This window comes from Bos grunniens, chromosome 16 (genome assembly GCF_055505025.1).
Source record: "Bos grunniens cultivar Pamir isolate PY7600 chromosome 16, Bosgru_T2T1.0, whole genome shotgun sequence".
Taxonomy (NCBI): Eukaryota; Metazoa; Chordata; class Mammalia; order Artiodactyla; family Bovidae; genus Bos; species Bos grunniens.
Window position 1 is genome coordinate 51,841,007 of NC_141180.1, and position 27,291 is coordinate 51,868,297.

At 36.3% G+C, this 27,291-nt stretch overlaps 1 protein-coding gene across 12 annotated transcripts in view; it reads left to right on the forward strand.

Moving 5' to 3' along the window:
• The window catches only part of LIN9 (lin-9 DREAM MuvB core complex component), a 90,145-nt gene that overhangs the window by 54,182 nt on the left and 8,672 nt on the right, over window positions 1-27,291 (forward strand). For 7 of the 12 annotated variants that reach the window (XM_086345082.1, XM_086345084.1, XM_086345089.1 and 4 more), the window contains 5 exons: window positions 3,142-3,275; window positions 4,658-4,777; window positions 5,266-5,367; window positions 8,527-8,607; window positions 23,208-23,333. In XM_086345082.1, the coding sequence (XP_086201208.1) occupies window positions 3,142-3,275; window positions 4,658-4,777; window positions 5,266-5,367; window positions 8,527-8,607; window positions 23,208-23,333 (563 nt within the window). Of the gene's footprint in view, window positions 1-3,141; window positions 3,276-4,657; window positions 4,778-5,265; window positions 5,368-6,005; window positions 6,742-8,526; window positions 8,608-11,841; window positions 12,188-23,207; window positions 23,334-27,291 lie in introns of those variants that run through there. The other 5 variants (XM_086345090.1, XM_086345086.1, XM_086345085.1 and 2 more) reach the window with 3 other exon arrangements.

Sequence of the window (27,291 nt, forward strand, 5' to 3'; positions counted from 1 at the left end):
CATTTTCCAGGTCATCCTTTAGTTTTTGCTCTTTACCAGACTCTCTTGGGTCTTTCCCACCAAATCACATAGTTTTCCACTTAAGCAAAAATTTATGGAGAGTTTATTTCAGTCTTTTTATGGCTCTCTATTTTACAGGATCTCCCTGTTAAACTCCTGCCTATATACTGCCACTCACCTCAGACAGGACTGCATCTTAGGCTTCCAGAATTGTAGGGTTTTCTTATTCTTTCTTCATTGAGTTCACCACTCTTAGCTAACACAGTCACAGGTTTTTACTCACTGGTCCACAACCAGTCTGCCCCTCTGGCAACAAACAGCACTGTTTCCATGACCAACCATACACTAGAAAAACTCATTTCACCAATCCTTACCTGAAGTTCTAGCAATTTTCCAACAGTGCTCATTTCTTAATTGTTTTCTGCATTTGGTCCATTTCCAGTACCTTGAAATGGTAGTCTTTGACAATCTTGTACATGTTGTCTTTATACAAGTCTTTTTTCAGAGAAGAATCACCAACCTCTTCATACTGCCATAACTAGAAATCCTAATTCTCTGTTTATTTAACTTTATTGCTCCTATCTTCTATATACCTGTTTAATTTTCCCTTAATTGGTCAAAGACTGAAAATGATATTTTAGTCTTCTGCACTTGAGTTTTTAATCAGTTGATCGTTTCAAGCAGTTTTGCAATGAACATTTGTGTTCTATTAAAATAATATCATTTTTTTGTGTATAAAAATAGAGAATCCCCATGGACAGAGGATCCTGGCAGGCTACAGTCCAAGAGTTGGATACAGCTAAGCGACTAAGCACAGCACACACCAAAATGTGTCATTTTGCCTAGTTTAACACCTTAAATGTTCTAATTTTTTCACCCATGCTGGTTGTTTCCTTGGATTTTCCTGATGTTACTTCAAACTGAATTTAAATAATAGTGGCACAAGAATTCATCTATGTGAGGGATCCCCAAGACCACACCCAGATTTGGTTTGGCGATTCACTAGAAAGACTCAAGTGTGTGTACAAGTATGACCAGTCGCTCAGTTGTACCCGACTCTTTGCAACCCCATGGACTGTAGCCCACCAGGCTCCTCTGTCCATGGGATTTTCCAGGCAGGAATACTGCCCTTTCTTCCTCCAGGGCATCTTCCTAACCCAGATATCAAACCTGTATCTCCTGCATTGGCAGGTGGATTTATTACCACTGAGCCACCTGGGAAGCCCCAGAAAAACTCAAGAGTACTTGGCAAATAGTTGTATTCATGGCCATGGCTTATCATAGAAAAGGATACAAAGCAAAATAAGCAAAGGGGAAAATCAGTTCAGTTCAGTCACTCAGTTGTGTCCGACTCTTTGCAACCCCATGGACTGTAGCACGCCAGGCCTCCCTGTCCATCACCAACTCCTGGAGTTTACTCAAACTCATGTCCATGGAGTTGGTGATGCCATCCAACCATCTCATTCTCTGTCATCCCCTTCTCCTCCTGCCTTCAATCTTTCCCAGCATCAGGGTCTTTTCAAATGAGTCAGTTCTTCACATCAGGTGGCCAAAGTATTGGAGTTTCAGCTTCATCGTCAGTCCTTCCAGTGAATATTCAGGACTGATTTCCTTTAGGATGGACTGGTTGGATCTCCTTGCAGTCCAAGGGACTCTCAAGAGTCTTCTCCAGCACCACAGTTCAAAAGCATCAATTCTTCGGTGCTCAGCTTTTTTATAATCCAACTCTCACATCCATACATGACTGCTGGAAAAACTATAGCTTTGACTAGACAGACCTTTGTTGGCAAAGTAATGTCTCTGCTTTTTAATATGCTGTCTAGGTTGGTTATAACTTTTCTTCCAAAGACCAAGTGTCTTTTAATGGTGGCTGCAGTCACCATCTGCAGTGATTTTGGAGCCCAAGAAAATAAAGTCTGACACTGTTTTCACTGTTTCCCCATCTATTTGTCATGAAGTGATGGGACCAGATGCCATGATCTTCATTTTCTGAATGTTGAGCTTTAAGCAAACCTTTTCACTCTCCTCTTGCACTTTCATCAAGAGGCTCTTTAGTTCTTATTACTTTCTGCCATAAGGGTGGTGTCATCTGCATATCTAAGGTTATTGATATTTCTCCCAGCAGTCTTGATTCCAGCTTGTGCTTCATCCAGCCAGGCGTTTCTCATGATATACTCTGCATACTCTTTTCCCTACTTGGGACCAGTCTGTTGTTCCGTGTCCAGTTCTAACTATTGCTTCCTGACCTGCATACAGGTTTCTCAAGAGGCGGGTCAGGTGGTCTGGAATTCTAAGAACTTTCCAGAGTTTGTGGTGGTCCATACAGTCAAAGGCTTTGGTATAGTCAATAAAGAAGATGTTTTTCTGGAACTCTCTTGCTTTTTCGATGATCCAAGGGAAAAGTACATGGGGCCAAAGTCTAGAGGAAAACAAGTGTAAGCTTCCAAGAGTCCCCTCTGTATGGTGTCACACAGGACTTGCAGAATTCCTTTAGCAGCAAGTTGTAATCGCACTTATGAAATGTTGTCTACCAGGGAAACTCATTACTCAATGCCCAAGGTTTTTATAGGGGACTGCTTATGTAGGCACCTTTGCCTGGCTTATACAAGAATTGGAAAGCTGGTAACCACATTGTTTGCACAAACAATCTGGGTACAGTTAACCACCTTTCTTAGTATGGCAGCAATGGGAACACTCTCTCACTGTTCAGGCTCCCAGAAGTCAACCTTGTAGGCGACCCTTTCTAAGGATAGCAGTCTGAAGCCTAGTAAATCTTTTCTGCTTAGCAACCTTGTCTTTTTTTCATTTGAAATATTCCTAGTGCTTCATTCATGAGTATAATGACCAAGTTTCTTTTGTTGACCTTTTTAATAAGTATTTTCCTCCTAGTTTGGTAGATATATGGTTTCATTCATTTATCAGATTAAGGATCACCATTTATAATTTTGTTGTTTGTTTCAAAAGTGTTTTAATTGATCTTCTAAACCTAAAATAAAGTATTAATACATAACTTTTTTGGAAACTTTAATAGACAGCAGTACTGTACTTTCTCCACTTTGAGGTACATGCTTGGAGCAGTTCTGTACGTGGGAGTTTTTTGTGTCCTAAGTACCATAATGTCTTTTTGTTTCTTTTTTTTAGCTCGATTACGTGGTGTTCATGATGGTCTCTTCACTGGACAAATAGATGCTGTGGATACTCTTAATGCTACTTATAGAGTAACGTTTGATAGGGCAGGGCTTGGAACTCATACTATCCCTGACTATGAAGTTCTTGTGAGTATTTATTTCACAATACATATTTGGTTTATGCCTATAAAATATGTTTTGTAGAGTTTTCTTAGGGGTTGTATTTATGATAGAAATCAAGATTTCAAGTCTTAAAGGAAGAGATCTTTAGGGGCTCCCAGCCCTGCCTCCTGAACTCCTGGAGCAGAACTCTAATTTTCTTCTACATTTTCCAGAATCTAGCATCTCTCTGCCTTCCTTACACCAAATTATAGTGTGACGCAACTGATCAGTTGTTTTTATAAAACAACTGAAACAAGTTTTCCAGTTTACAAAAAGGAGTTGTTTTGTAAAACAACTTTGAAAGTTGAAGTAACATCTTGTACTTTGAAATATATATATTTTTATATGTTCCTATTTTATCCTTAGAATATACAAGGTGGATGTTAATAACCTCCACTTTTCGTAAGGTGAAACTGAGACATAAGTACATTAGGTAATTTATTCAAGGCTTTCAAGATGGATTCTTGCCAGGTTAAGTCTTGAATCCAGGTCTTTTGAACTTCTGATTAAACCATTGAACTATTGAACCATTATTTCATGATCATGCTTAATTTAGCAAGGTAATGGAAATTATATACTTTCCTAATAAGTTAAAATATAAAGAGTAAATGTAACTCTGATAGTTTTTTTAATGAGTAAAAACTTTTTGAAAAAAAAAGTGTTTGCCTCTAAGTATAATGGAAATTTAACTGTTTACATTAATCCCCCTGCTTCTTCATTCCTTTGTTATAAACTTGATTTTTAAGGATTCTGAACTTACAATTAAAAATCAGAATTTCTTTATCTCCTTAGTATAAAAATAGAAGACTGTTTTTCTGCTCCATACTTTTAAAAAAACTGTGACTCTGCTTATTCTAAGAGTTTCCTTATCAAACATACTTTAGAGAGGAGTAGGAAAGACAATTTGGACTAAATATAGAGCAAGGTATATCAATCTTATTTTTTTCATTAAAGAATGAAATCTTTAAACCTCCCATTTCAAAAGAGAAAAATTACTCTTCTGTTGCATTAATGTAATTTCCTTTATGAGATAACCAAAACATCTCTCCCTGGCCAGATAAGAATTGCCTTTAATTACAGTGGGTAATATTCAAATAGTCTTTAACACAGAGACAGCCAAGGGTGGCCATAGATCACTTTTCTTTCTTTCATAGATCACTTTCTTCTTTTTGTGGGTTCAACATCTTAGTAGCCAAGTAATATTCATACTCTGATTTAAGTTCTAGCCCTTTGATCTTTGTAGTTAATATATTTTATGATAAATCATAATAAACTAGTGTACATTTAATGCTAAAATAGAATTTTTATAAAGCTAAAATGATTGGTAAAGTTCTTCAAGTTTTGGGGTCTGTTCTCTTTTCCCAAAGAGTAATGAGCCTCATGAGACGATGCCAATTGCTGCCTTTGGACAAAAACAGCGGCCTTCTCGATTTTTTATGACTCCACCACGGTTACATTATACTCCTCCTCTCCAGTCACCGATTACAGTAAGTTATATTTTTTAAATGTCACCAGTAATTTAAATGATTATTTTGAATGTAAACTATGTCCTTATGAAATATACATTGATTGATTGTAGTAACTTTAGGTGGTGCCCGCATTATTTGGAGTTGTCAGATGTTAAATAAAAAGCTAATAAAGTAAATAAAATAGTTGCTTCAGCTTGGAAATATTTTCCTTTTCATAGGATTTCTAATAGAATATTAATTATAATAGAATTTGCTCTTTATTCAAAATTTTATGATAGTTCCTACTTTGTAGCTCAAAGAACTGTATTCAATATCCTGTGATAAACCATAATGAAATAGAACATTTAAAAATGTAACATATATGTAGAAAGGAATCACTTTGCTGCCCAATAGAAGTTAGCACAGCATTGTAAATCAACTATACTTCAATAAAATAAAGTTTTAAAAAATTAAAATGCTTCCTTTTGAAAGGTCCGTGGTTAAATGGTTCCCTTTTATTCCTATAGGATAATGATCCCTTATTAGGACAGTCACCTTGGAGAAGTAAAATTTCTGGCTCTGACACTGAAACATTAGGTGGTTTTCCAGTAGAATTCCTTATCCAAGTGGTAAGAATTGCTCTGAATATTTTGCTCATTTGTTAAAAAAAAAATTCAATATCTTTTGTGTTATTAAAGTTGAAAATTTTTCTAGGACCAAATATTTTTACACTTTTTAAAATCATTGTGTTTTAAAAACTGTTATTTCCAACAAAGCTTGAAATTAAGTTATAACAGCCAAAAAAGACTTAGAGGTCTATTTTTGTTGGGCTTTTCTTGGGTTTGGTTCTTATTATTTTGCAATGTTAAGGACTCTAGCATAAGTGTTCTAGCATACACTCTATGAAATTGAATGGTTAGCTGTTAATAAATTGTATAAATATAAATGTTTTTATTTAGTAACCTCAGTAATCCTGCCATTATCAGTCACCTCAAAACTTATGGTGTGTTGGCCAGCTCTCCGGTTAGGAGGAACTTTAGTTTTTTTCTGTGACTACAAATAGCTATTCATTTGCTAAGTACTTAATGATTAGACACAAACAAATCTAAAGCTAAAGCAGAAACAAATAGCAATTATTATATAGAACAGTTTTCTTGAATTAGCCTAACTCTTAAGGTTGAATAAATTATTTAGTTTGAATCATAGTCTAATGATGTTTGATTTGTTTCTTTTCTTTTCCTCTTCTTTTTCCTTTTTGAAAATAAAGCTGTTTGGCTTGGGATAGATAAAGTCTTTATAAATAAAAATGTTTATAACATAAGCCATTAAAATATTCAGTGTTACCTTTTACAATTAATGTTATTTTGAGGAAAAGTCTTGTCACTTGTATGTATATGTATGGCATTTCTTATTCCTTAGTTATATGTTGTTAATTATCCTTGAACTACAGAATTATACCTTTTAACTTTCAAAGGTAGATATTTTTATATGAAAAATTTTAAATATGAAAAAAGCCAAGGCTTATCATTTCACAACTAGGGTACTTGTTTTTTAAAGACGTTCTTTCTTTTATTAAATACTGGAAGTAAAAACAAAGCTGATATGTCATATTTGGGCAAGGGGTAGAGGGAAATGGGGAAGGAGGGTGAAGAGGAAGAGGAGTGGGGAGCAAAAGATCCACCAGCAGAGGGAGTCAGAAGCTAAATACCAATACACCACTTCTAAAGGATTGATGTTTTTATTGCTGCTTAGATGTTTTGGTTGCAGTGCTTAATTTTAACTTCAAAATCTATGTGTAATGCCTAGTTGAAACACTGCTTTCATTATTTTAAGCTTTCTAGCAGGTAAAAATAAAAGCCCTTTTATGTACTTGTCTTTTGTAATATCTAAAGTTTTATGAAACTCAGGTTTGCTCTTGTCGAGCTGTAAGATACATTTTTGTCTTTGTCTGGTATTGTTTTTTCTTATGACAAAATAAACATCATTTTTTGCTAGTTTCATAATTCATAGTTCGCAATGAATTTTTTTTCTTGGGGTTAGGGATTTTGAGGAATCTAAAAAGACTGACCGACCCTCTCTAAGAGAGGACTCAGTTTTGAAAAGAATGAGAAAGAAACAGCATGATTTTCTATCAAAAACTAACAAGAAACACAAAACTGAAAGATAAACTAAAAATGGGAGAAAGATGTTGCCTTCATCCATTTTTTACTGTTTCTTACTCAGTAGAATCACACAAATTTCCATAAAACCCAACAACTAAAGACAGGAGACCAGTCCAGAGCTCTGGGCCTACTAAAAAGGGTCAGTGTGAACAAGTATATAACATATCTTACCAGGCCCTCCCTCTACCTGTATCAACTTAGGTCAGTTTTTTTATTTTTATTTTTTTAATTATCAAAAATTTAGTACGTATGAAAGCAGACAGTTGTATAATGTATCTCTCTGAACCCATTATCTAGCTATAGCAGTTATCAAAAACTCCTGGCCATTTCTATTTCATATATACTTCTACCCTCTTTCTCTCTTTTGAGAAATTAAACATCATATCATTTATCTGTAAATATTTTGTTATGTATCTTTAAGTGGTAAGGGCCCTTTTTTAAAAAAAGAGACATAACTGTAATATTATTATTACATCTAAAAACATGTCTATTAAAAACATATCTTAATATCATCACATATCCAGTCAGCATTCCAGTTGTCTAGTTGGCTCTTAAATATTGGCTCTTCTTTTCTCCCATTAACCTCTTTGTTGAATAAACTGTATTATTTGTCCATAGAGTCTCCCACTGTCTGGATTTTGCTGACTGAATCTTTGTAATAACATCCAGTATACTCTTCTGTCTTTGTACTTCATGTAAATTGCTCATTGAATATAAAGGTTTGATTTGATTTGGGTTTTTTATTTGATTGGTATAGTTTGTATATGACTACTTTTATGCATACTTTTGTATTCTGATAGGATGTGTAGTAGTAGTGCTCAGCCATGTGCAACTCTTTGCGACCATGGACTATAGTCCACCAGGCTCCTCTGTCCATGGAATTTTCCAGGCAGGAATACTGGAGTGGGTTGTCATTTCCTACTCCAGGGATCTTCCCAAAGCGGCAATCAAGCATACATCTCTTGTGTCTCCTGCATTGGCAGGCGGTTTCTTTACCACTAGCTCCACCTGGAAAGCTCTGATAGGATACCCCTATTTTTTATCTCTTTTTAAATATAATGTTAGCTGCTACAAATTATCAATGCCTAGATCCATTCATTCATTAGGATTGCAAAAATGGTGCCATTCTTGTTCTTTATTTATTAGCTGAAATCATTCTGCAAGGAAAAACTTCCCCAAATCTATTATTTGGTTACCTAATGGCATAGTTTGTATAGGAAAGGCAGGATAAATGCTTGATTTTTTTGGCTTTGTTTTCCAGTTCATGAGTTTGGTTACTAGTGTTCTCCAACAGTGGTTAATTTTGTTTAAGTATCGGTCTGAATGCATGGATTTTAACATATTTGTGCTTCAATTAATTATAGTTATTATTCTGATTGGTCTACATGTTGTTCCAGTGAAAGCTTATTCAGGTTGACTTCTTATTCGTTTTGATGTACCTGCTTACAGTGGATTTTAAAATATCTTCCTCTCAGCCAGTCAGATTTCTAAAATAGTGTCTGTGCTATATTTATATTGAAACACATCTGCTAAAATATCTTAGTGGAAACTTACAAGTTTGATGTCTACCTGGTATATTTAAGTGCCTCTCTTTATTCCAAAACATCTCTTTTTCATTGTCTGTAGACCAGACTATCAAAAATTCTCATGATTAAAAAGGAACATATCAAGAAATTAAGGGAAATGAACACAGAAGCAGAAAAACTGGTAAGGATATTTTTTTGTTTACTTGTCTCATTTTCAAATGGTGGGGGCTTCTATATTTAAGGGTTGAAAATACTTTATGAAAGAAAACCTAGAGATAACTGTTATTTTAAAATCCTGATTTACTCTCCCTATGTTTTATTATACTGAACACATGCTTAATTAGCAGTACAGAACAGTTCATTACCCTGGACCTCCTTATGTCATTGAATAGGATTAATGGATATATATTAGATTCTTAGACAGTTTACATGAGTGTAGAATTCCTAGCATTGGTGCTTCTGACTAAGGAAATCATATTAGCAGAGGTTATTCAAATGGTTCAGAATAAATAAATCAGGAAATATGTAGGCTGGTATCTTTAGTTATCTTGACAAAGCTTATATCCTATTTTATCAATCCAGTGAGTACAAAATATGAAAGTCAATTTAATTCATAGGAGAGAATTATCAGAATTTTTTAAGATGTAGAAAATATTCACTAAGAAAGTTTTTTAATCATACTGAAAGTCATAGTTATGATTTTATAGGATGGTGAATGGTTTTTATCTCAAATACCATCTCCAACTGATTAGAAATGGTTGCTAGAAAGTATGAAAGAAAAGGAGAGCTCAGTGACTAGACTTGGCGGCAAAGGGCTTTAGCTAATTACCAGTGTCTGTCATGAGTACAAGAATAGGGAGTTGTCATAACATTAATCACCTCTTGCATGGAATGGTGTGAGGGGTAGGTGTGAATAAACAGCTGGACAAGTAGATACAGAATTGAATGAAGAACAGTCTTCTTGTAGGTGTTTTTTTAAAAAATCTGAACATGACTTTGAATTATCCAATTCAAACCCATCATTTTTATGGAATTGAAAACTGAAGACCAAAGATGTCGAGGGATTTTGACCTAAGATTTTGCTGCTATTTAGTAGTACAGATACCAAAACAGACTTCTTGGTTCCAGTTTAACTCAAGTAGGCATGTTATAAAATTAATATTGTCAGATACACAGACTATCAAAGATCGAAAAAAATTAGGCATAACGTATTGCTGTTGTATATCCTGAACATAATAATATTAATGTGCTTGCTTCTTTGCTACTGGACTCTCGTTCTTATCTTGGTTTCCATTAGTTCTACTTCTGCCCTTTATTCTATGGTTTTTCAATGTTCACCCGCTGCATTTCCTCTGATCATATCATCTTTTCCATCTTGAGAAAAGTGTTTTAAGTTCTTCAGTTGTGTCCGACTGTTTGTGACCCCATGAACTGTAGCCCACCAGGCTCCTCTGTCCATAGAATTCTCCAGGCAAGAATACTGGAGTGGGTTGCCATTCCCTTCTCCAGGAGATCTTCCCAACCCAGGAATCGAACCTGGATCTCCTGCATTACAGGAAGATTCTTTACCATCTGAGCCACTAGGGAAGCCATTTCATCTTCATGCGTAATCAAATTATTTTACTTTCATACCACTAACTAGGACTTTTCCCTGTAGCTGGGTTTCACACCTTAAAGTATTAGATTTGACTCAGCCGAATTAATGTTACCTACTTTTAAATAAAGGCCTATTTTGATGTTGGCTTGGCTTCTTGGCATGTGGAAACTCTGCACAAATCTAATTTTCTTGATAGACTTTATAATTTTATTTATGATTAGAAATAATTTCCATTATAAAAATACAAATATTGTGAAACTAGTATATGGTATAAATATTTTTTATGCTTAGCATATGGATTTCTTCTTCCATGCATTTACTTTCATATTTTGTTTTGTTTTTTGAAGTATAGTTGATTTATGGTATTGTCTTAGTTTCAGGTATACAGCATACTAATTTAGTGGTTTTGTCAGATTATATTCCATGATAGGTTATTATAAGATACTGGGTATAATTCCCAGTGCTATTCAGTATATTCTTGTTGTTTATCTATTTTGTATGTAATAGTTTCTATCTGTTAATCCCATACCCCTAATTTATCCCTCTCTATTTTCCTCTCTCCTTTGGTAACCACTAGTTTGTTTTCTCTGTGAGTCTGTTTCTTTCTGCTTACACATTCATTTGCATTGCTTTTTAGATTCCACATATAAGTGATATGCAGTATTTTCCTTCCTCTGTCTGACTTATTTCACTAAGCATAACCTTCTCTGGGTCTGTCCACATTGCTGCTGATGGTTTTATTTCATTCTTTTTTATGACTAAGTAATACTTCATTTGTGTGTGTGCAGGTGTGCGTGTGTGCCGTGTCTTCATAAACCAATCTGTTGCTGGGCACTTGGGTTGTTTCCATTGTCTTGGCTATTTTAAATTGTGCTGCTATGAATATTGGGGTACATGTATCTTTTTGAATGAGTGTTGTCATTTTTCCCGGATATATACCCAGAAGTGAAATTGCTGGATCCTATATATTTTTAGCTTTTTGAGGAACCTCCATAGTGTTCTCAGTAGTGACTATACCAATTTACATTACCAGCCATGTACAAGGGTTCCCTTTTCTCCACACCCTGACATTTGTTTTCTGTAGACTTTTTGATTATAGCCATTTTGACTGGTGTGATGTGATACCTAATTGTGGTTTTCATTTGCATTTCACTAATAATGGTGATGTTGAGCATCTTTTCATGTGCCTATTAGCCACCTGCATGTCCTTTTTGGAGAAGTGTCTATTCAAGTTTTTTGCCCATTTTTGGATTGAATTGTTTGTCTGTTTGGTTTCTTAGAGTTATATGAGCTGTTTACGTATTTTGGATATGAACCCTTGTCAGCCTCAAGTTTTTTTCTTTTGTTGATAGTTTCCTTAGCTATCTAAAAGTTTTAAGTTTAATTAGGCCCCATTTGTTTATTTTTGCTTTTATTTATTTTGCCTTAGGAGACTGATCCAAGAAAATATTGCTGCCAATTTCTGTCAGAGTATTCTGCCTCTGTCCTAAGAGTGTTATGGTTTCAGGGCTTACATTTAGGTCTTTAAACCATTTTGAAGGGGTTTTTTATTTGGTTTGGTTTGGTTTGGTTTTTTGTATAGAAAGTGGCAGGGTCAAAATGTATGAGCATTTTAAAGATTTAATTGTACTCCTAACTTAAGATGGTAGGCTGGACATGTGTTTTCTTGTCGCTTACAATTTCCACATAAAATAAGTACGAAAAAAAAGTAAATAGAATATATGGAAACAGATTGTTTAACAATGTATGAAAGGGTTTGTTTGTTTGTTTTTTTACATTTTCCGACGTGTTGGATGAAATTAAAACCTTGGCTAAAAGAGGCTGCATGTTGGAACCCTGAAGAGACTCCAGGCCAAGAATTGCAAATATGATAGAGGAATGCAGAAGTGAGATGCTATACTTTAAAAGGAATTGATTTAATTTCTGTTTTCACATTTCCGATCTTCATCCGAGTGACAGAATGTAAATGTGGCTTTTACCCAAGTTAAAAGGAGAGAAAGAAACTGACACTCCCCTAAAGAATTTGAACATACTGTTTGGAAAAAGTTAATGTGCTTCTGCTTTTGGTAATGGTAGGCTAGATAATTTGGATTAGTCTTCCTAATCCAAATAGTTAAGAACAGCTATTTCCTCTGGAATAAAATGTAAAAACAAGCCAAAGACACTGGAGCATTAATAAGGTATTTAAGAATTTTAGGGATAGGATCTAGGAAAAGAATTAAACACAGAAGGAGGATTCTGGCAGTTAGGATTCCTTTTTCCTTAGGGGCTTATGCAAATTTCAGAAAAGATGGCTGAGAAACCGAGTGGTGTTCTCAAAGGGCTTAGAAGAGTGGGAAGGACAAAAATTAGAGTCCAGAGAACCAGCAAGGGTTGAGAGAAACTGACAAATTCCTTCCATGTTCTGGATTGGACCCCAAAAAGGCTGCATTGGCCCAGCTTCAGATTATTTTATCTCTGAAATTGAACTAAGTTGATCATGGAGTTTCCGAGGTGGTACTAGTGGTAAAGAACTCTCCTGCCAGTGCAGGAGCCATAAGAGATGTGGGTTTGATACCTGGGTTGGGAAGATCCCCTGGAGGAGGGCATGGCAACCCACTCTAGTATTCTTGCCTGGAGAATCCCATGGACAGAGGAGCCTGGCAGGCTACTGTCCACTGGGTCTCAAAGAGTCAGACACAAGTAAAGCAACTTAACACACACAGGCCCCAAAGCAGCCATCCAGAAGTAAGTAGTCCTCTTAGGGGAATATAATATCATACTAGACCTGAAATTATTTCTACAGTTATTAACATACAGTATCTAATACTCAATTTTAAATCCCAGAAACAGTAGGAGACATGATAACACTAACGAAAAACACAAGAAAATATGAACAGAGGGCAGATTAAGGAGAATGTTATTTTTAGACATAAATTTTGAATGCTTATTTTGTTTAACGAGGTGAGACAAAACAGAATTTTAGAAGAGAACTAGAAACAACAACAAAAATGACCTAATGAAAACTCAGGAAATAAACTACAGTAATCAAAATTAAGAATTCAATTGGTAGATATAACACAGCAGATTAGGAACAGCTGAAGAGAGAGCTAGTATTTGAGAACAGATCAGAATGTCCAGAATTAAGCATGGAAAGATGGATAGAAAGTACAGAAGAGAAGAATAAGAAATAAGGGATATAGTGAGGAGTCTAACATGTCTAATAGGGTAGCAGAAGGAGAAGAGAAAGAAAAATGAGACAAAAGGAGAGAGAATTTTTGAGAGATAATAACTGAGAATTTTTCAGAACTCTCAAAATTCAACAGGCTACAAATCCAAGGCCCCCATAAATCATAAGGTAAATAAAAAGATAATGACTCCAAAACACAGCGTAGTAAAACTGCTGAAAGCCAGACACAAAGTGGGAGGTATTTAAAGTACCCAGAGTAGGATGGAGAGGGGGAAGTACTTTCAAAAACAGTAACAGTTCGTTTGACAGCTGACTTCTCCACAGAAAACACAGAGGACATAAGTGAATGGAATGACATCTTTATAGGGCTGAAACAAAATTACTGCCAACCTAGATTTCTATATCCAGTGAAAATTTCGTAAGGGTAAAGTTAATACAAGGACATTTGCAGGCAAGTTATAGAATTTGTTACCAGAGTATCTGTACTAAAGGAAATAATACAGGTTTTCTTCAAGCGGGGCGGGGGGGGGTGGAGGGAACAACTTGTTTAAGACACTTAAAAGTTTCAAAAAGGAATGAAAAACAACAAAAAGAATGAATATGTGCATTACTCTAAGTGTCACCGTATAAAATAATAAAATTGTATCTTGCGGCATTTAAAATATAAAGGTTTAAAAATACAGTGCAACATTTGTTGATTAGGGTAAGGAGTGTGTATTCCACATAGATTTTGAAAAATGAAGAATGTACATTTTACTTTCTAAGGCACCTATTCAAATAATGGTAAAAGATTAATAACTACCAAGCTTATCAGGGGGAGTTGCATGAGGGAATGGAACAATTAAGTGTTCACTCAGTCCAAGAGAAGGCAACAAAGGAAAGGAAAAAATGACACCAAACAAGTGGGACACGTAGAAGGAAAATAGTGAGATGGTAGATTTAAATCTAAACATTTTGATAAATAGCACTGAGTATAAGTGGACTAAATTACTTAAATAAAAAACAAAGATTGCCAGACTGGATGAAAAATAAAACCCAGTTCCTACCATATGATTCAGCAGTTCCACTCCTGGGTATATATTTGAAGAAAACAGAAACACTAATTCAAAAAGATACATGCATTTCAGTGTTCATAGCAGCATTATTTACAGTAGCCAAGATATGGAAGCAACCTAAGTGTCCATCAACAGATGAATGGATAAAGAAGATATAGTCTGTATATATGTGTGTACATGTATATACACACATGCATGCATACATGCTTACACACACACACTCAGTGGGCTATTACTCATCCATAAAAACAGAAATGCTGCTGTTTTCAGTAACATGGATCGACCTAGAGGGTATTATGCTTAGTGAAAGAAGTTAGAGAAAGATGAATACTACTCTGTGTTATTACTTAAATGTGGAATCTAGAAAATAAACATGGATATAACAAAACAGAAACAGACTCACAGATATAAAGAACTCGTGGTTACCAGTGGGAAAAGGGTAAGGGGATGGGCAAGATAGGGGATTTAGAGTTACAAGCTACTTCTATGTATAAATGGACTTCCCTGGTGGCTCAGACGGTAAAGCGTCTGTCTACAATGCGGGAGACCTGGGTTCAATCCCTGAGTTGGGAAGATTCCCTGGAGAAGGAAATGGCAACCCACTCCAGTACTCTTGCCTGGAAAATCCCTTGGACGGAGGAGCTTGGTGCAGGCTACTGTCCATGGGGTCACAAAGAGTCAGGTGCGACTGAGCGACTTCACTTTCACTTTTCACTATGTATAAAACAAATAAGCGACAAGGATACTACACAAAGAAATTCTTAATATTGGAGAGTAATTAGCCTCTAATTAAAAGAAATAAATTTAAAAAAATAAAATTAAATAAATTTAAATTTTTTTAAAAAATTAAAAAAAAAGAAATTCTTTGTACTACACAAGGACATTTAGCCATTATTTTGTAATAACTTTAAGTGAAGTATAATCTATAAAAAAAAATTGAATCACTGTGTTGTATACCTGAAACTGATATATTAGTTTAAATAGTTGTAAATCAACTACAACTTTAAAAAAAATCCAACCTATGATTCTTGAAAGAGACACATTTAATATAAAAAAATCCAGGGTAAAATCATTAATGTATGAAAAGATAAACAATACAATTATTTATTTATGGCTATGCTGGGTCTTTGTTGCTTTGCGGGCTTTTCTCTAGTTGTGGTGCACGGGCTTCTCATTGCAGTGGCTTCTCTTGTTGCAGAGCAGGGCTCTAGGGTGGGTGGGCTCAGTAGCTGTGGCACATGGGCCTAGTTGCTCAGTGGCAGGGATCATCCCAGATTAGGGATCAAATCCATGCATCCTGCATTGGCAGGTGGATTCTTTATCATTGAGCCACCAGGGAAACCCCAGCAATACAAATTTTAAAATAACAACAGAAAAGCATGTAACTATATTCAGTTCAGTTCAGTCACTCAGTCGTGTCCAACTCTTTGCAACCCCGTGAATCGCAGCACACCAGGCCTCCCTGTCCATCGCCAACTCCTGGAGTTCACTCAAACTTATATCCATCGAGTTGGTGATGCCATCCATCCATCTCATCCTCTGTCGTCCCCTTTTCCTCCTGCCACCAATCCCTCCCAGCATCAGAGTCTTTTCCAATGAGTCAACTCTTCACATGAGGTGGCCAAAGTACTGGAGTTTCAGCTTTAGCATCATTCCTTCCAAAGAACACCCAGGGTAACTATATTAGTATCTGATAATTAAATGTAGGGCAACAGATATACTGGTATTACTGGATATAGAGAGAGATGCTTTCTAATGAAGAAAACTTTAATTCACCATATCTTACCGGATGTAAAGAGGTGTGATTCTTAATGATGAAAGGTATAGTTTCAAAATAATAACTTGAAAGTTATATGTACTTAATAACATGGCATCCAAATATATAAAGCAAAAACTGGCAAAACTCAAAGGAAAAGTACAAATCCACTGTTGTAACAACACAGTTTCCATAGCCCTCTTAGTAACTAATAAAACAAATAGTCAAAAATCAGTTAGAGGAAAAAAAAAAAATCAGAGGGCTTCCCTGATGGCTCAGTGGTAAAGGATCCACCTGCCAATGCAGGAAACACGGGTTCCATCCCCAGTCCAGGAAGATCCCACATGCCACAGAGCAACTAAGCCCGTGTGCCGCACTACCGAGCCTGTGCTCTGGAGCCCAGGGGCTGCAACTGCTGAAGCCTGCGGGCCCTAGAGCCTGTGTTCTATAACAAGAGAAGCCACCACAGTGAGAAGCCCATGCACTGCACTTCTCTCTTACCACTAGAGAAAAAGCCTGTGTAGCATTGAAGACCCAGAGCAGTCAAAACTAAGTTAGTTAATTAATAAAAATTTTTTAAAAATCAGAATATATACTTGAAAGACACAGTTAACAAATGATTTCATTAGCATACGGAGACAGTTACACCTGCCAACTGTAGGATACTTATTATTTTCAAGCCTGCATGGAATATTTACAAAAATTAATTGTACACTGGTCTTAGATCAGATTTCAACAAATTGCAAAATGATTAAAATTGTCCAAAGTAAGTTCTCTGACCACAGTACAGATAAATTTAGAAGTTAATAACTAAAGGATCAGTTCAGTTCAGTCACTCAGTTGTGTCTGACTCTTTGCGACCCCATGGACTGCAGCACACCAGGCATCCCTGTCCATCACCAACTCCCAGAGCTTGCTCAGACTCATGTCCATTGAGTTAGTGATGCCATCCAATCATCTCATCCTCTGTCGTCCCCTTCTCCTCCTGCCTTCGGTCTTTCCCAACATCAGGGTCTTTTCCAATGAGTCAGTTCTTAACTAAAAGATACCAAGAATAAAACTCATGCTTGAAGATTAAAGAATACAATGCTAAATAAACCATAAAGCAAAGAATGAGTTATCAGAGACCAGAAAATGTTTTTAATTTAGTAGTATTGAAAATTATATACATCAAAATGTTATTATGCAGCCACACCTATTTTAGAATAAAAGGCATGTTTAAATTGAAGATGGACTGAAAAAAATTAGTGAGTTACATCTATCTCAGTAAGTTAGAATAAGAACAACAAATTAAATCCAGAGAGAAAAGTAATGAAATAGAAAACAAATCTAAAATAGACATGATCAACAGAGTAAAAGTTCAGCCCTTTGAAAGACCTAATAAAATTGATAATCCTGAAAATGCTAATCAGGAAAGATACAGCTTACTGCTATTAAGAAAGAGGGTGGTCCAGTGGTGGGGAATCAGCCTGCCAAGGCAGGAGACACGAGTTCTGTCCCTTGCCTGTGTGCCACAACTGCAAAGCCTGCACTCTAGAGCCTGAGAGCAGCAACAAGAGAAGCCTGCACAGTGAGAAGTCCAGGCACTACAACACAGAGTAGCCCCAACTAGGAAAAGCCCATAAGCAGCAATGAAGGTCCAGCGCAGCCATAAAAAGAAAGAAAGAGGGAACATCGCTATAAAACCTACAGACATGAAAAAGATCTTGAGAGGATACTGAAGGATTGAATTTGTGTGCTTCAAATTCATAAGTTGATGCCCTAAGCCACAGTGTAACTGTATTTAGAAATAGGGCCTTTAAGGAGATAATTTAGGTTAAATGAGGCAATAAAGTTGGGACCCAAATCAGTAAGACTGGTGTCCTTACAAGAAGAGGAAGAGACCCCAAGAGGTCTCTCCATGTATGCACAGAAGGAAGGCCATCTGAGGACACAACGAGAAGGCAGCTATCTGCAAGCCAGATAAAGTTCTAAAGTTCTATTTAGAAACCATCCCTGACAGCACCTTGATCTTGAACTTACAACCTTCATAACTACAAAAAAAATTTATTGCTATTTTTTAAGCCACCAGTCATGGTGTCCTGTTATAGCATGCCAAGCGGACTAATACAGTTCATAAACAGCTTCCTGTAAATATTTTTGAAAATTGAAATGAAGGAGGCAAATTCTTAGAAAAATACTTGTCAACACTGATATGGGAAAAAAGTCTGAATAGTCCCATCACTGCCTTATAAATGAATCTATAATGTAAACTTGACCACAAAGAACCTACACCACTAGATGAATTCTTCCATACCAATGAATTCAACTAAATATTTACCATTACCATCACCTTGCAAAAACTTTTTTTAGAGAACAGGAGAAAAACTAGGAACATTTTCCAATTCCTTTTTGTAATTCTTGAATAAGTTGATATTAAAACCTAACAAAGATATTACAAAAGAAATAACTACTAGCCAATATCATTTATGAATATAGGTGAAAGAATCCTAAACAAAGTATTAACAAATGGGAATGTTTCCAAGGTACATCATGCCAACCAGTAGATTTATTTCAGGAATGCAAAGGTAGTTTAACATTCAGAAATAAATAAGTGGAGTCTTAGCCACAGAAGAAGATGATGGTCCACAGACAGATTACAAAAATAGAATATAAAACATGTAAGCTAAAATGACCTAAATATCCAGAAGCTCCTCCATTAGGTAGATTTACAAGAAAACTTAATATGAAAAGAGTTATTTCCAATGGGGTGGCAGATTCACAGAACATACTAATGTTAAGCAAAATGTCAGAATTCATATTAGCTTTAAAACATTACTTCAGATTCTTTTCCTGTTTAGGTTGTTGTATAATATTGAGCAGAGTTCACTGTGCTATACAGTGGGTCCTTATTGGTTATCCATTTTAATTATAGCAGTGTATACGTGTCAATCCAAAAGAGATACATGTATATGTATAACTGAACCACTTTCCTCCACACATGAAATTATCACAACCAACTATATATATTGTTAACCAACTATATTACAATATAAGATAAAAGGTTAAAAAAAGCTAGGAGATCTAATGATGTCCAAAGAAAATATGAAACTTCTGCAGGCATTTATATAAGAAATAGCAGTTGATTTTAGGGGCTATCCAGCTTCCTGTCTTGGTTATTATGGTGCAAAAATCTCAAACATTTAATAAAGTTATTCCAGCTGGTGAACGTAACATGTTCTTTCGTTGGTAATAAAATATTTAAAACATGTATACTCATTATGTTTTCAGACAGCAGGAGGACAATGTGCCCCTATTTTTTTTCTCATGTCAAGGACTGTCATTTAAGCATAAACCTGGAATTCAGTTCTATAGGATAAGATCAAGGTATGAAGTATCAGACTGCTTCAGAATAAAACTGTTCCCCAAAGAAGAAGAAGCATAAATCACATACTAGCCTGGCGAAAGAGTTGAAATTTAAATTGTTCAGTGTAGCGGGTATAAGGAATGCTATTGCAAATCCTGTTGCTTTTTGAAGAGTTGCTAACTGCTAGTAGTATAAAACAGAGAAGGCGATGGCAACCCACTCCAGTACTCTTGCCTGGAAAATCCCATGGACGGAGGAGCCTGGTGGACTGCAGTCCATGGGGTCGCTGAGTTGGGCACGACTGAGCGACTTCACTTTCACTTTTCACTCTCATGCATTGGAGAAGGAAATGGTAGCCCACTCCAGTGTTCTTGCCTGGAGAGTCCCAGGGACCGGGGAGCCTGGTGGGCTGCCGTCTATGGGGTCGCACAGAGTCGGACACGACTGAAGTGACGCAGCAGCAGCAGCAGCAGCAGTAGTATAAAAAGTATATTCAAGGTTATTTGATCCTTGTACTCATTAAAAACAAATGGTGGAGAGAGATGGATTTCTATTCACAGTAGGTCCTGTGTATAACATGTGTCATGCATGGTAATTGTTTGGTCTTTGTTTAATAAACCATACCCTTCAATTTAAGTGGAATCATCAAAAAGGAAATAGTATGGTATGTGATGGCTCAGATGGTAAGGAATCTGCCTGCAGTGCAGGAGACCCAGGTTTGATCCCTGGGTTGGGAAGATCCCCTGGAGAAGGGAATGGCAGCCCACTCCAGTTTTCTTGCCTGGAGAATGCCATGGACAGAGGAGCCTGGTGGGCTACAGTCCCTGGGGTCGCAGAGAGTCCGACATGACTGAGCTACTAACACTTACTTACATGATTTGAGATTAGTTTTAAAAAGTAAATAAAACATGAAAATTATCTTCAGAGACTGCCATTTCTATTATATTGATATAAGTACAGTGCTTTGCTGCTGCTGCTGCCGAGTTGCTTCAGTCGTGTCCGACTCTGTGCGACCCCATAGACGGCGGCCCATCAGGCTCCTCCATCCCTGGGATTTTCCAGGCAAGAGTACTGGAGTGGGGTGCCATTGCCTTCTCCGACAGTGCCTTATAGAGGTAGTAAAAATCAAATTATATCCATTAATCATAACATACCTATTATTTATTCTGTTTCGTATATCACTTGTGAGTTGAAATTTTGTTGAATATTTCAGGGACAAATACAAATTATTCAATTAGTTTAATTCCTTCTTTACAGAAGGAAGAATCCTAAGTATTATAAGGAGATTTTATTTTTAATATATCCAGAACTGTTATTTTTTAATATCTTCAGAGGTATAACAGTTCTTTCATTTTTATGGATTACAGATTTTCTTGGTATGCATTTTTTCCTAATTTTCTGTGATACATCAGGTTAGTGTCATTGAACTAATTTAATGTTTATGTTAAACCCAAATGATTTTCACACTGGGTGATTTTATGGAGAAAAGGAAAGATATACCCATTTGAATGCAGAGTTCCAAAGAATACCAAGGAGAGATAAGAAAGCCTTCCTCTGTGATCAGTGCAAAGAAACAGAGGAAGACAATAGCATGGAAAAGACTAGAGATCTCTTCCAAGAAAATTAGAGATACCAAGGGAACATTTCATGCAAAGATGGGCTCAATAAAGGACAGAAATGGTATGGACCTAACAGAAGCACAAGATACTAAGAACAGGTGGCAAGAATACACAGAAGAACTATACAAAAAAGATCTTCATGACCCAGATAAGCACAATGTTGTGATCACTCACCTAGAGCCAGACATCCTGGAATGTGAAGTCAAGTGGGCCTTAGGAAGCATTACTACAGATAAAACTAGTGGAGGTGATGGAATTCCAATTGAGCTATTTCAAATCCTAAAAGATGATGCTGTAAAAGTGCTGCACTCGATATGCCAGCAAATTTGCAAAATTCAGCAGTGGCCACAGGACTGGAAAAGGTCAGTTTTCATTCCAATCTCAAAGAAGGGCAATGCCAAATAATTTCAAACTACTCCACAATTGCACTCATCTCACATGCTAGGAAAGTAATACTCAAAATTCTCCAAGCCAGGCTTTAATAGTAGGTGAACCATCAACTTCCAGATGTTCAAGTTAAATATAGAAAAGGCAGAGGAACCAGAGATCAAATTGCCAACATCCACTAAATCATAGAAAAAGCAAGAGAATTCCAGAAAAACATCTTGCTTCATTGACTACGCCAAAGCCTTTGACTGTGTAGATCCAACAAACTGTGGAAAATTCTTAAAGAGATGGAAATACCAGACCACCTTACCTACCTTCTGAGAAATCTGTATGCAGGTCAAGAAGCAACAGTTAGAACCAGACATGGAATCTTTAAATGACATCCCTTCCCTTGTCTCCCTGTTACATTGTTTCCCTTCCTCCTCTTTCACTGCATCAGATCTCATGGTGGAGGAATTCTGATGCAGTCTACCTTGAGATCCTGCATGCTTACCACTTATTGGCTGTGGTACATGGACCTCAGATTCCTCCATATGTAATGTGGGGATAATTATAGTATCCTTCTTGGGATGGTTGTAAGGATTCTGTGAGATTCTCTTAAACACTTAGAACAGTACCTGGTACATTATTAATAGTGTGTGCTGTTGAGCAAAACATTTAACTTTCCTGGGCCTCAGTTTTCTCATCTGTAAAATGACATGGCTGAACAAGATGATTGCCAGGTTTCTGTTAGCTCCAACAATTAAAACACTGTGATTGGTTATTAGTGCAAGTAGTTTACCCTACCAGTCTAGGCACACTTTTCTTTCTTAATTGTACTTGTTTCTCCAGTGCACAATGGTCTGCTTTCTTAGAAATCCTGTGAAAAACAGAAGTGTGGTTCAATTTGGCTTGACTAAAGAAGTCTCATTGCAGCATTTGTAGCTGAAGTGGAACGGATAGTGTAATTTATTGGAGGTGTTATGAAGAGAGGAAAAGAAATGGAATCAAAGTCTGTTTACACTTACTGGTAGGAAGCAGATACGAAATGATGGCAATGGTGATAACAGTTAATACTTAATGAATATTTTCTATGTGGAAGGCAATATGCTACCATATATTATTTCATTTAACCTTTGCCATAATCTCATTAGATAGAAGTTCTTTTATCCCCAGTTTGCAGATGAGAAAACAGGCACAGAGAAATTAAGGAACTTGCTTAAAGTCACACAGCTAGTATGTAATAGTGTTGGGTTTTGAACATGTAATCTGATTCTAGCACGCATGACTGTTACCCATTATGCTATACTGAATTGAGTCCAAATGGAGAATCAATTAAATTACTAGAACACTTCAAATGAATATATATAACTTTTTACCAACTTTTTATTTTTGAAAATGATAAAGTTACTAAAAAGTTAAAAGATTTTTAAGAAACATAAGAAACATACATAGATTCAACAGTTTTGAACATTTAATCTGTCTTGCACACACACACACTCTCTCTATATATATACAATCTCCATTTTTTAAAAAGTAAATGACAGACATCATGACACTCATAAGAACAAAGACAATCACCTAAATAACAATAATACCATTACCACATATAAGTAGTATAACATTGAGCATAGTCTGTTTTAATAACCTGTTTGTCTATTTTGAATAAGTCCTGGGGAGGGAGGAGGGAGGAGGGTTCAGGATGGGGAAAACATGTATACCTGTGGCGGATTCATTTTGATATTTGGCAAAACTAATACAATTATGTAAAGTTTAAAAAAAAAAAAAAAAAGTCCTGTATCCTAGTAGATCGTTGAAATTGCATTGTTAAAAAAAAAAACCTTATCAAAATCTGACTTTTTTTCCTTCTCAGAAATCATATTCCATGCCCATTGGCATTGAATTTCAACGGAGATATGCAACGATCGTTTTAGAGCTTGAACAACTGAACAAGGACCTAAACAAAGTCTTGCACAAAGTTCAGCAGTACTGCTATGAGGTGGGTGGTGTGTGCAGAGTTCCCTTGAGGGGGCTGTGACCCCCTCTTACTTGAAACTGATACTGTTACCATCCCATCTTAGAAAACCCAAACTAAGCCAAGATCTTTGAGCAGAACCATATTTTATATACTTTTTTTTCCCTTACAGCATCAACATTGAAGAGTGCTTTATACACACCTGTCAATTCTGTTGGTTTTTTGTTTGAATTACAAATGATTATAGCTCTCTAAAAATTTAGAAACATCCAGAAAAATAATTACTCTTAATTCTACTACCACAAAAACTTTATTTTTGTTTATTTCCTAATTTTTTTAAACCATACATGCTTTTTCTTAAGTTATGACCATGCTGTGTATACAGTTTTGATTGCTCCTTTTTAAACTTTACATTTGGGGATCCCTGGTGGTCCAATGGTTAGGACTCGGTGTTTTCACTGCTGAGAGCCTGTGTTCAATGTCTGCTTGGGGAACTAAAATCCCACAGGCTGTGAGGCACAGTCAAAAAAATAAATAAATAGAAATTTAAAAAATAAACTTTACATTAGAACTATGCATTTTTGAACTGCAGTCACATACATTATAGGATTATTTGTGAATTATCATTACTGTTATGTACATATAATTATATGTATGAAGGTGGTTCACGAGTTTCATCAAAAATTTGAGTTTCTTACAAGGAAGAATGAAATGATTGTGATGAGTTTAGTATGCTCCAGCATTTGCATTCTTAGAAGTTGTATATTTCCAGTAAAGCCACTTTTTTTTTTTTGAAGTAGGGTTTTTTGAATTAGCATTCAAAAGGTATCCTTTTGAATTAGGGTTTTCATCTTTTCCATGAGTGGGATTACTTGATCATAATGGTAACTCTTTTTTTAGTTTTTAAGGAACATCCATACTGTTCTCCATACTGACTGTACCAATTTACATTCCTACTCAGTGTAGGAGGGTTCCTTTTCTCCATACCTTCTCCAGCATTTATTATTTGTAGACCAGTTGATTTACAGTGCTTCAAGTGTACACAAAGTAATTCAGAGACATATGTTCTTTTTCACATTCTTTTCCATTATAGATTATTACTGAATATAGTTGCCTATGCTATACAGTAGGACCTTGTTTATCTGTTTTATATACGGTAGTGTATATCTGTTAATCCAAAATTCCTAATTTATCCTCCCCCCATCCCTTTTCCACTGATAATCCTTTCTATGTCCTCTTTTCTATGTCTGAGAGTCCATTTTGGTTTTGTAAAAAATTTTATTTGTATCACTTTTTGATCCTTTTTTTGGTACCATGTTTTTAGATTCTACAAGTAAGTGTTATCATAATGATATTTGCCTTCTTTGTCTGACTTACTTCACTTAGTATGATAATCTCTAGGTCCATCCATGTTGCTGTAAATGGCATTTTTCATTCTTTGTTTAAAGCTGAGTAATATTCTATTGTATATATGTACCGCATATTCCTGTGGTTTGTGTTTTTTTTCCGTATACCACATCTTCTTTATCCATTCTTCTACTGATAGACATTTAGGTTGCTTCTATGTCTTGGCTATTGTAAATAGTGTTGCTATGAACTTTGGGGTGCATGTATCTTTTTGAATTAGAGTTTTCATCTTTTCCATGAGTACGATTACTAGATCATAATAGTAACTGTTTTTAGTTTTTAAGGAACCTCCATACTGTTCTCTGTACTCGCTATACCAGTTTACACTCCTACCATCAGTGTAGGAGGGTTCCTTTTCTCCGTACCCTCTCCAGCATTTATTATTTGTAGACTTTTTGATGATGGCCATTCTCACTGATGTGAGGTGATAACTTTTTGTAGTTTTGATTGCACTTCTCTCATAACTAGAGGTGTGGAGCATCTTTTCATGTACTTGTTGGCCATGTGAACGTCTTCTTTGGAGAAATGTCTCTTTCGGTCTTTTGCCCATTTTTTGATTGGGTTGTTTGGGTTTTTTTGATATTGAGTTGTATAAACTCTTTGTTTATTTCAGAAATTAATCCTTTGCGGTCACATCATTTGCAAACATGTTATCTCATTCTGTAGTTTGTCTTTTTATGGTTTCCTTTGCTGTGCAAAGGCTTTTAAGTTTAATTAAGTCCCTTTTTTTTTTTTTTTTTTGCTCTTGTTTTCATTACTCTAGAAGATGGATCCAAAAAAATATTGCTGTGATTTATGTCAAAGAGTGCTCTAATATCTGGTCTTACATTTAAGTCTTTAATCCATTTTGAGTTTACTTTTTATATGGTATTAGAGAATGTTCTTTGCATGAAATGTTCCCTTGGTATCTCTAATTTTCTTGAAGAGATCTCTAGTCTTTCCCATTCTGTTGTTTTCCTCTATTTCTTTGCATTAATCGCTGAGGAAGGCTTTCTTATCTCTCCTTGCTATTCTTTGGAACTCTGCATTCAGATGCTTATATCTTTCCTTTTCTCCTTTGCTTTTCACTTCTCTTCTTTTCACAGCTATTTGTAAGGCCTCCCCAGTCAGCCATTTTGCTTTTTTGCATTTCTTTTCCATGGGGATGGTCCTGATCCCTGTCTCCTGTACAATGTCACAAACCTCTGTCCGTAGTTCATCAGGCACTCTATTTATCAGATCTAGTCCCTTAAATCTATTTTTCACTTCCACTGTATAATCATAAGGAATTTGATTTAGGACATACCTGAATGGTCTAGTGGTTTTCCCTACTTTCTTCAATTTAAGTCTGAATTTGGCAATAAGGAGTTCGTGATCTGAGCCACAGTCAGCTCCCGGTCTTGTTTTTGCTGACTGTATAGAGCTTCTCCATCTTTGACTGCAAAGAATATAATCAGTCTGATTTCGGTGTTGACCATCTGATGATGTCCATATGTAGAGTCTTCTCTTGTGTTGTTGGAAGAGGGTGTTTGCTATGACCAGTGCATTCTCTTGGCAAAACTCTATTAGCCTTTGACCTGCTTCATTCCGTATTCCAAGGCCAAATTTGCCTGTTACCTCAGGTGTTTCATGACTTCCTACTTTTGCATTCCAGTCCCCTATAATGAAAAGGACATCTTTTTTGGGTGTTAGTTCTAAAAGGTCTTGTAGGTCTTCATAGAACTGTTCAACTTCAGCTCTTCAGAGTTACTGGTTGGGGCATAGGCTTGGATCACTGTGATACTGAATGATTTGCCTTGGAAACGAACAGAGATCATTCTGTTGTTTTTGAGATTGCATCCAAGTACTGCATTTCTGACTCTTTTGTTGACCGTGATGACTACTCCATTTCTTTTAAGGGATTCCTGCCCACAGCAGTAGATATAATGGTCATCTGAATTAAATTCACCCATTCCAGTCCATTTCAGTTCGCTGATTCCAAGAATGTCGATGTTCACTCTTGCCATGTCCTGTTTGACCACTTCCAATTTGCCTTGATTCATGGACCTAACATTCTAGGTTCCTGTGCAATATTGCTCTTTACAGCATAGGACTTCGCTTCTATTACTCACATCCACAACTGGGTATTGTTTTTGCTTTGGCTCCGTCCCTTGATTCTTTGTGGAGTTATTTCTCCACTGATCTCCAGTAGCATATTGGGCACCTACTGACCTGGGGAGTTCCTCTTTCAGTATCCTATCATTTTGCCTTTTCATACTGTTCATGGGGTTCTCAAGGCAAGAATACTGACATGGTTTGCCATTCCCTTCTCCAGTGGACCACATTCTGTCAGACCTCTCCACCATGACCCACCCGTGTTAGGTGGCCCCATACGGCATGGCTTAGTTTCACTGAGTTAGACAAGGCTGTGTCCGTGTGATTAGACTGACTAGAAATGGTATACCTAACAGAAGCACAAGATACTAAGAAGAGGTGGCAAGAATACACAGAAGAACTGTACAAAAAAGATCTTCATGACCAAGATAATCATGATGGTGTGATCAGTCACCTAGAGCCAGACATCCTGGAATGTGAAGTCAAGTGGGCCTTAGAAAGC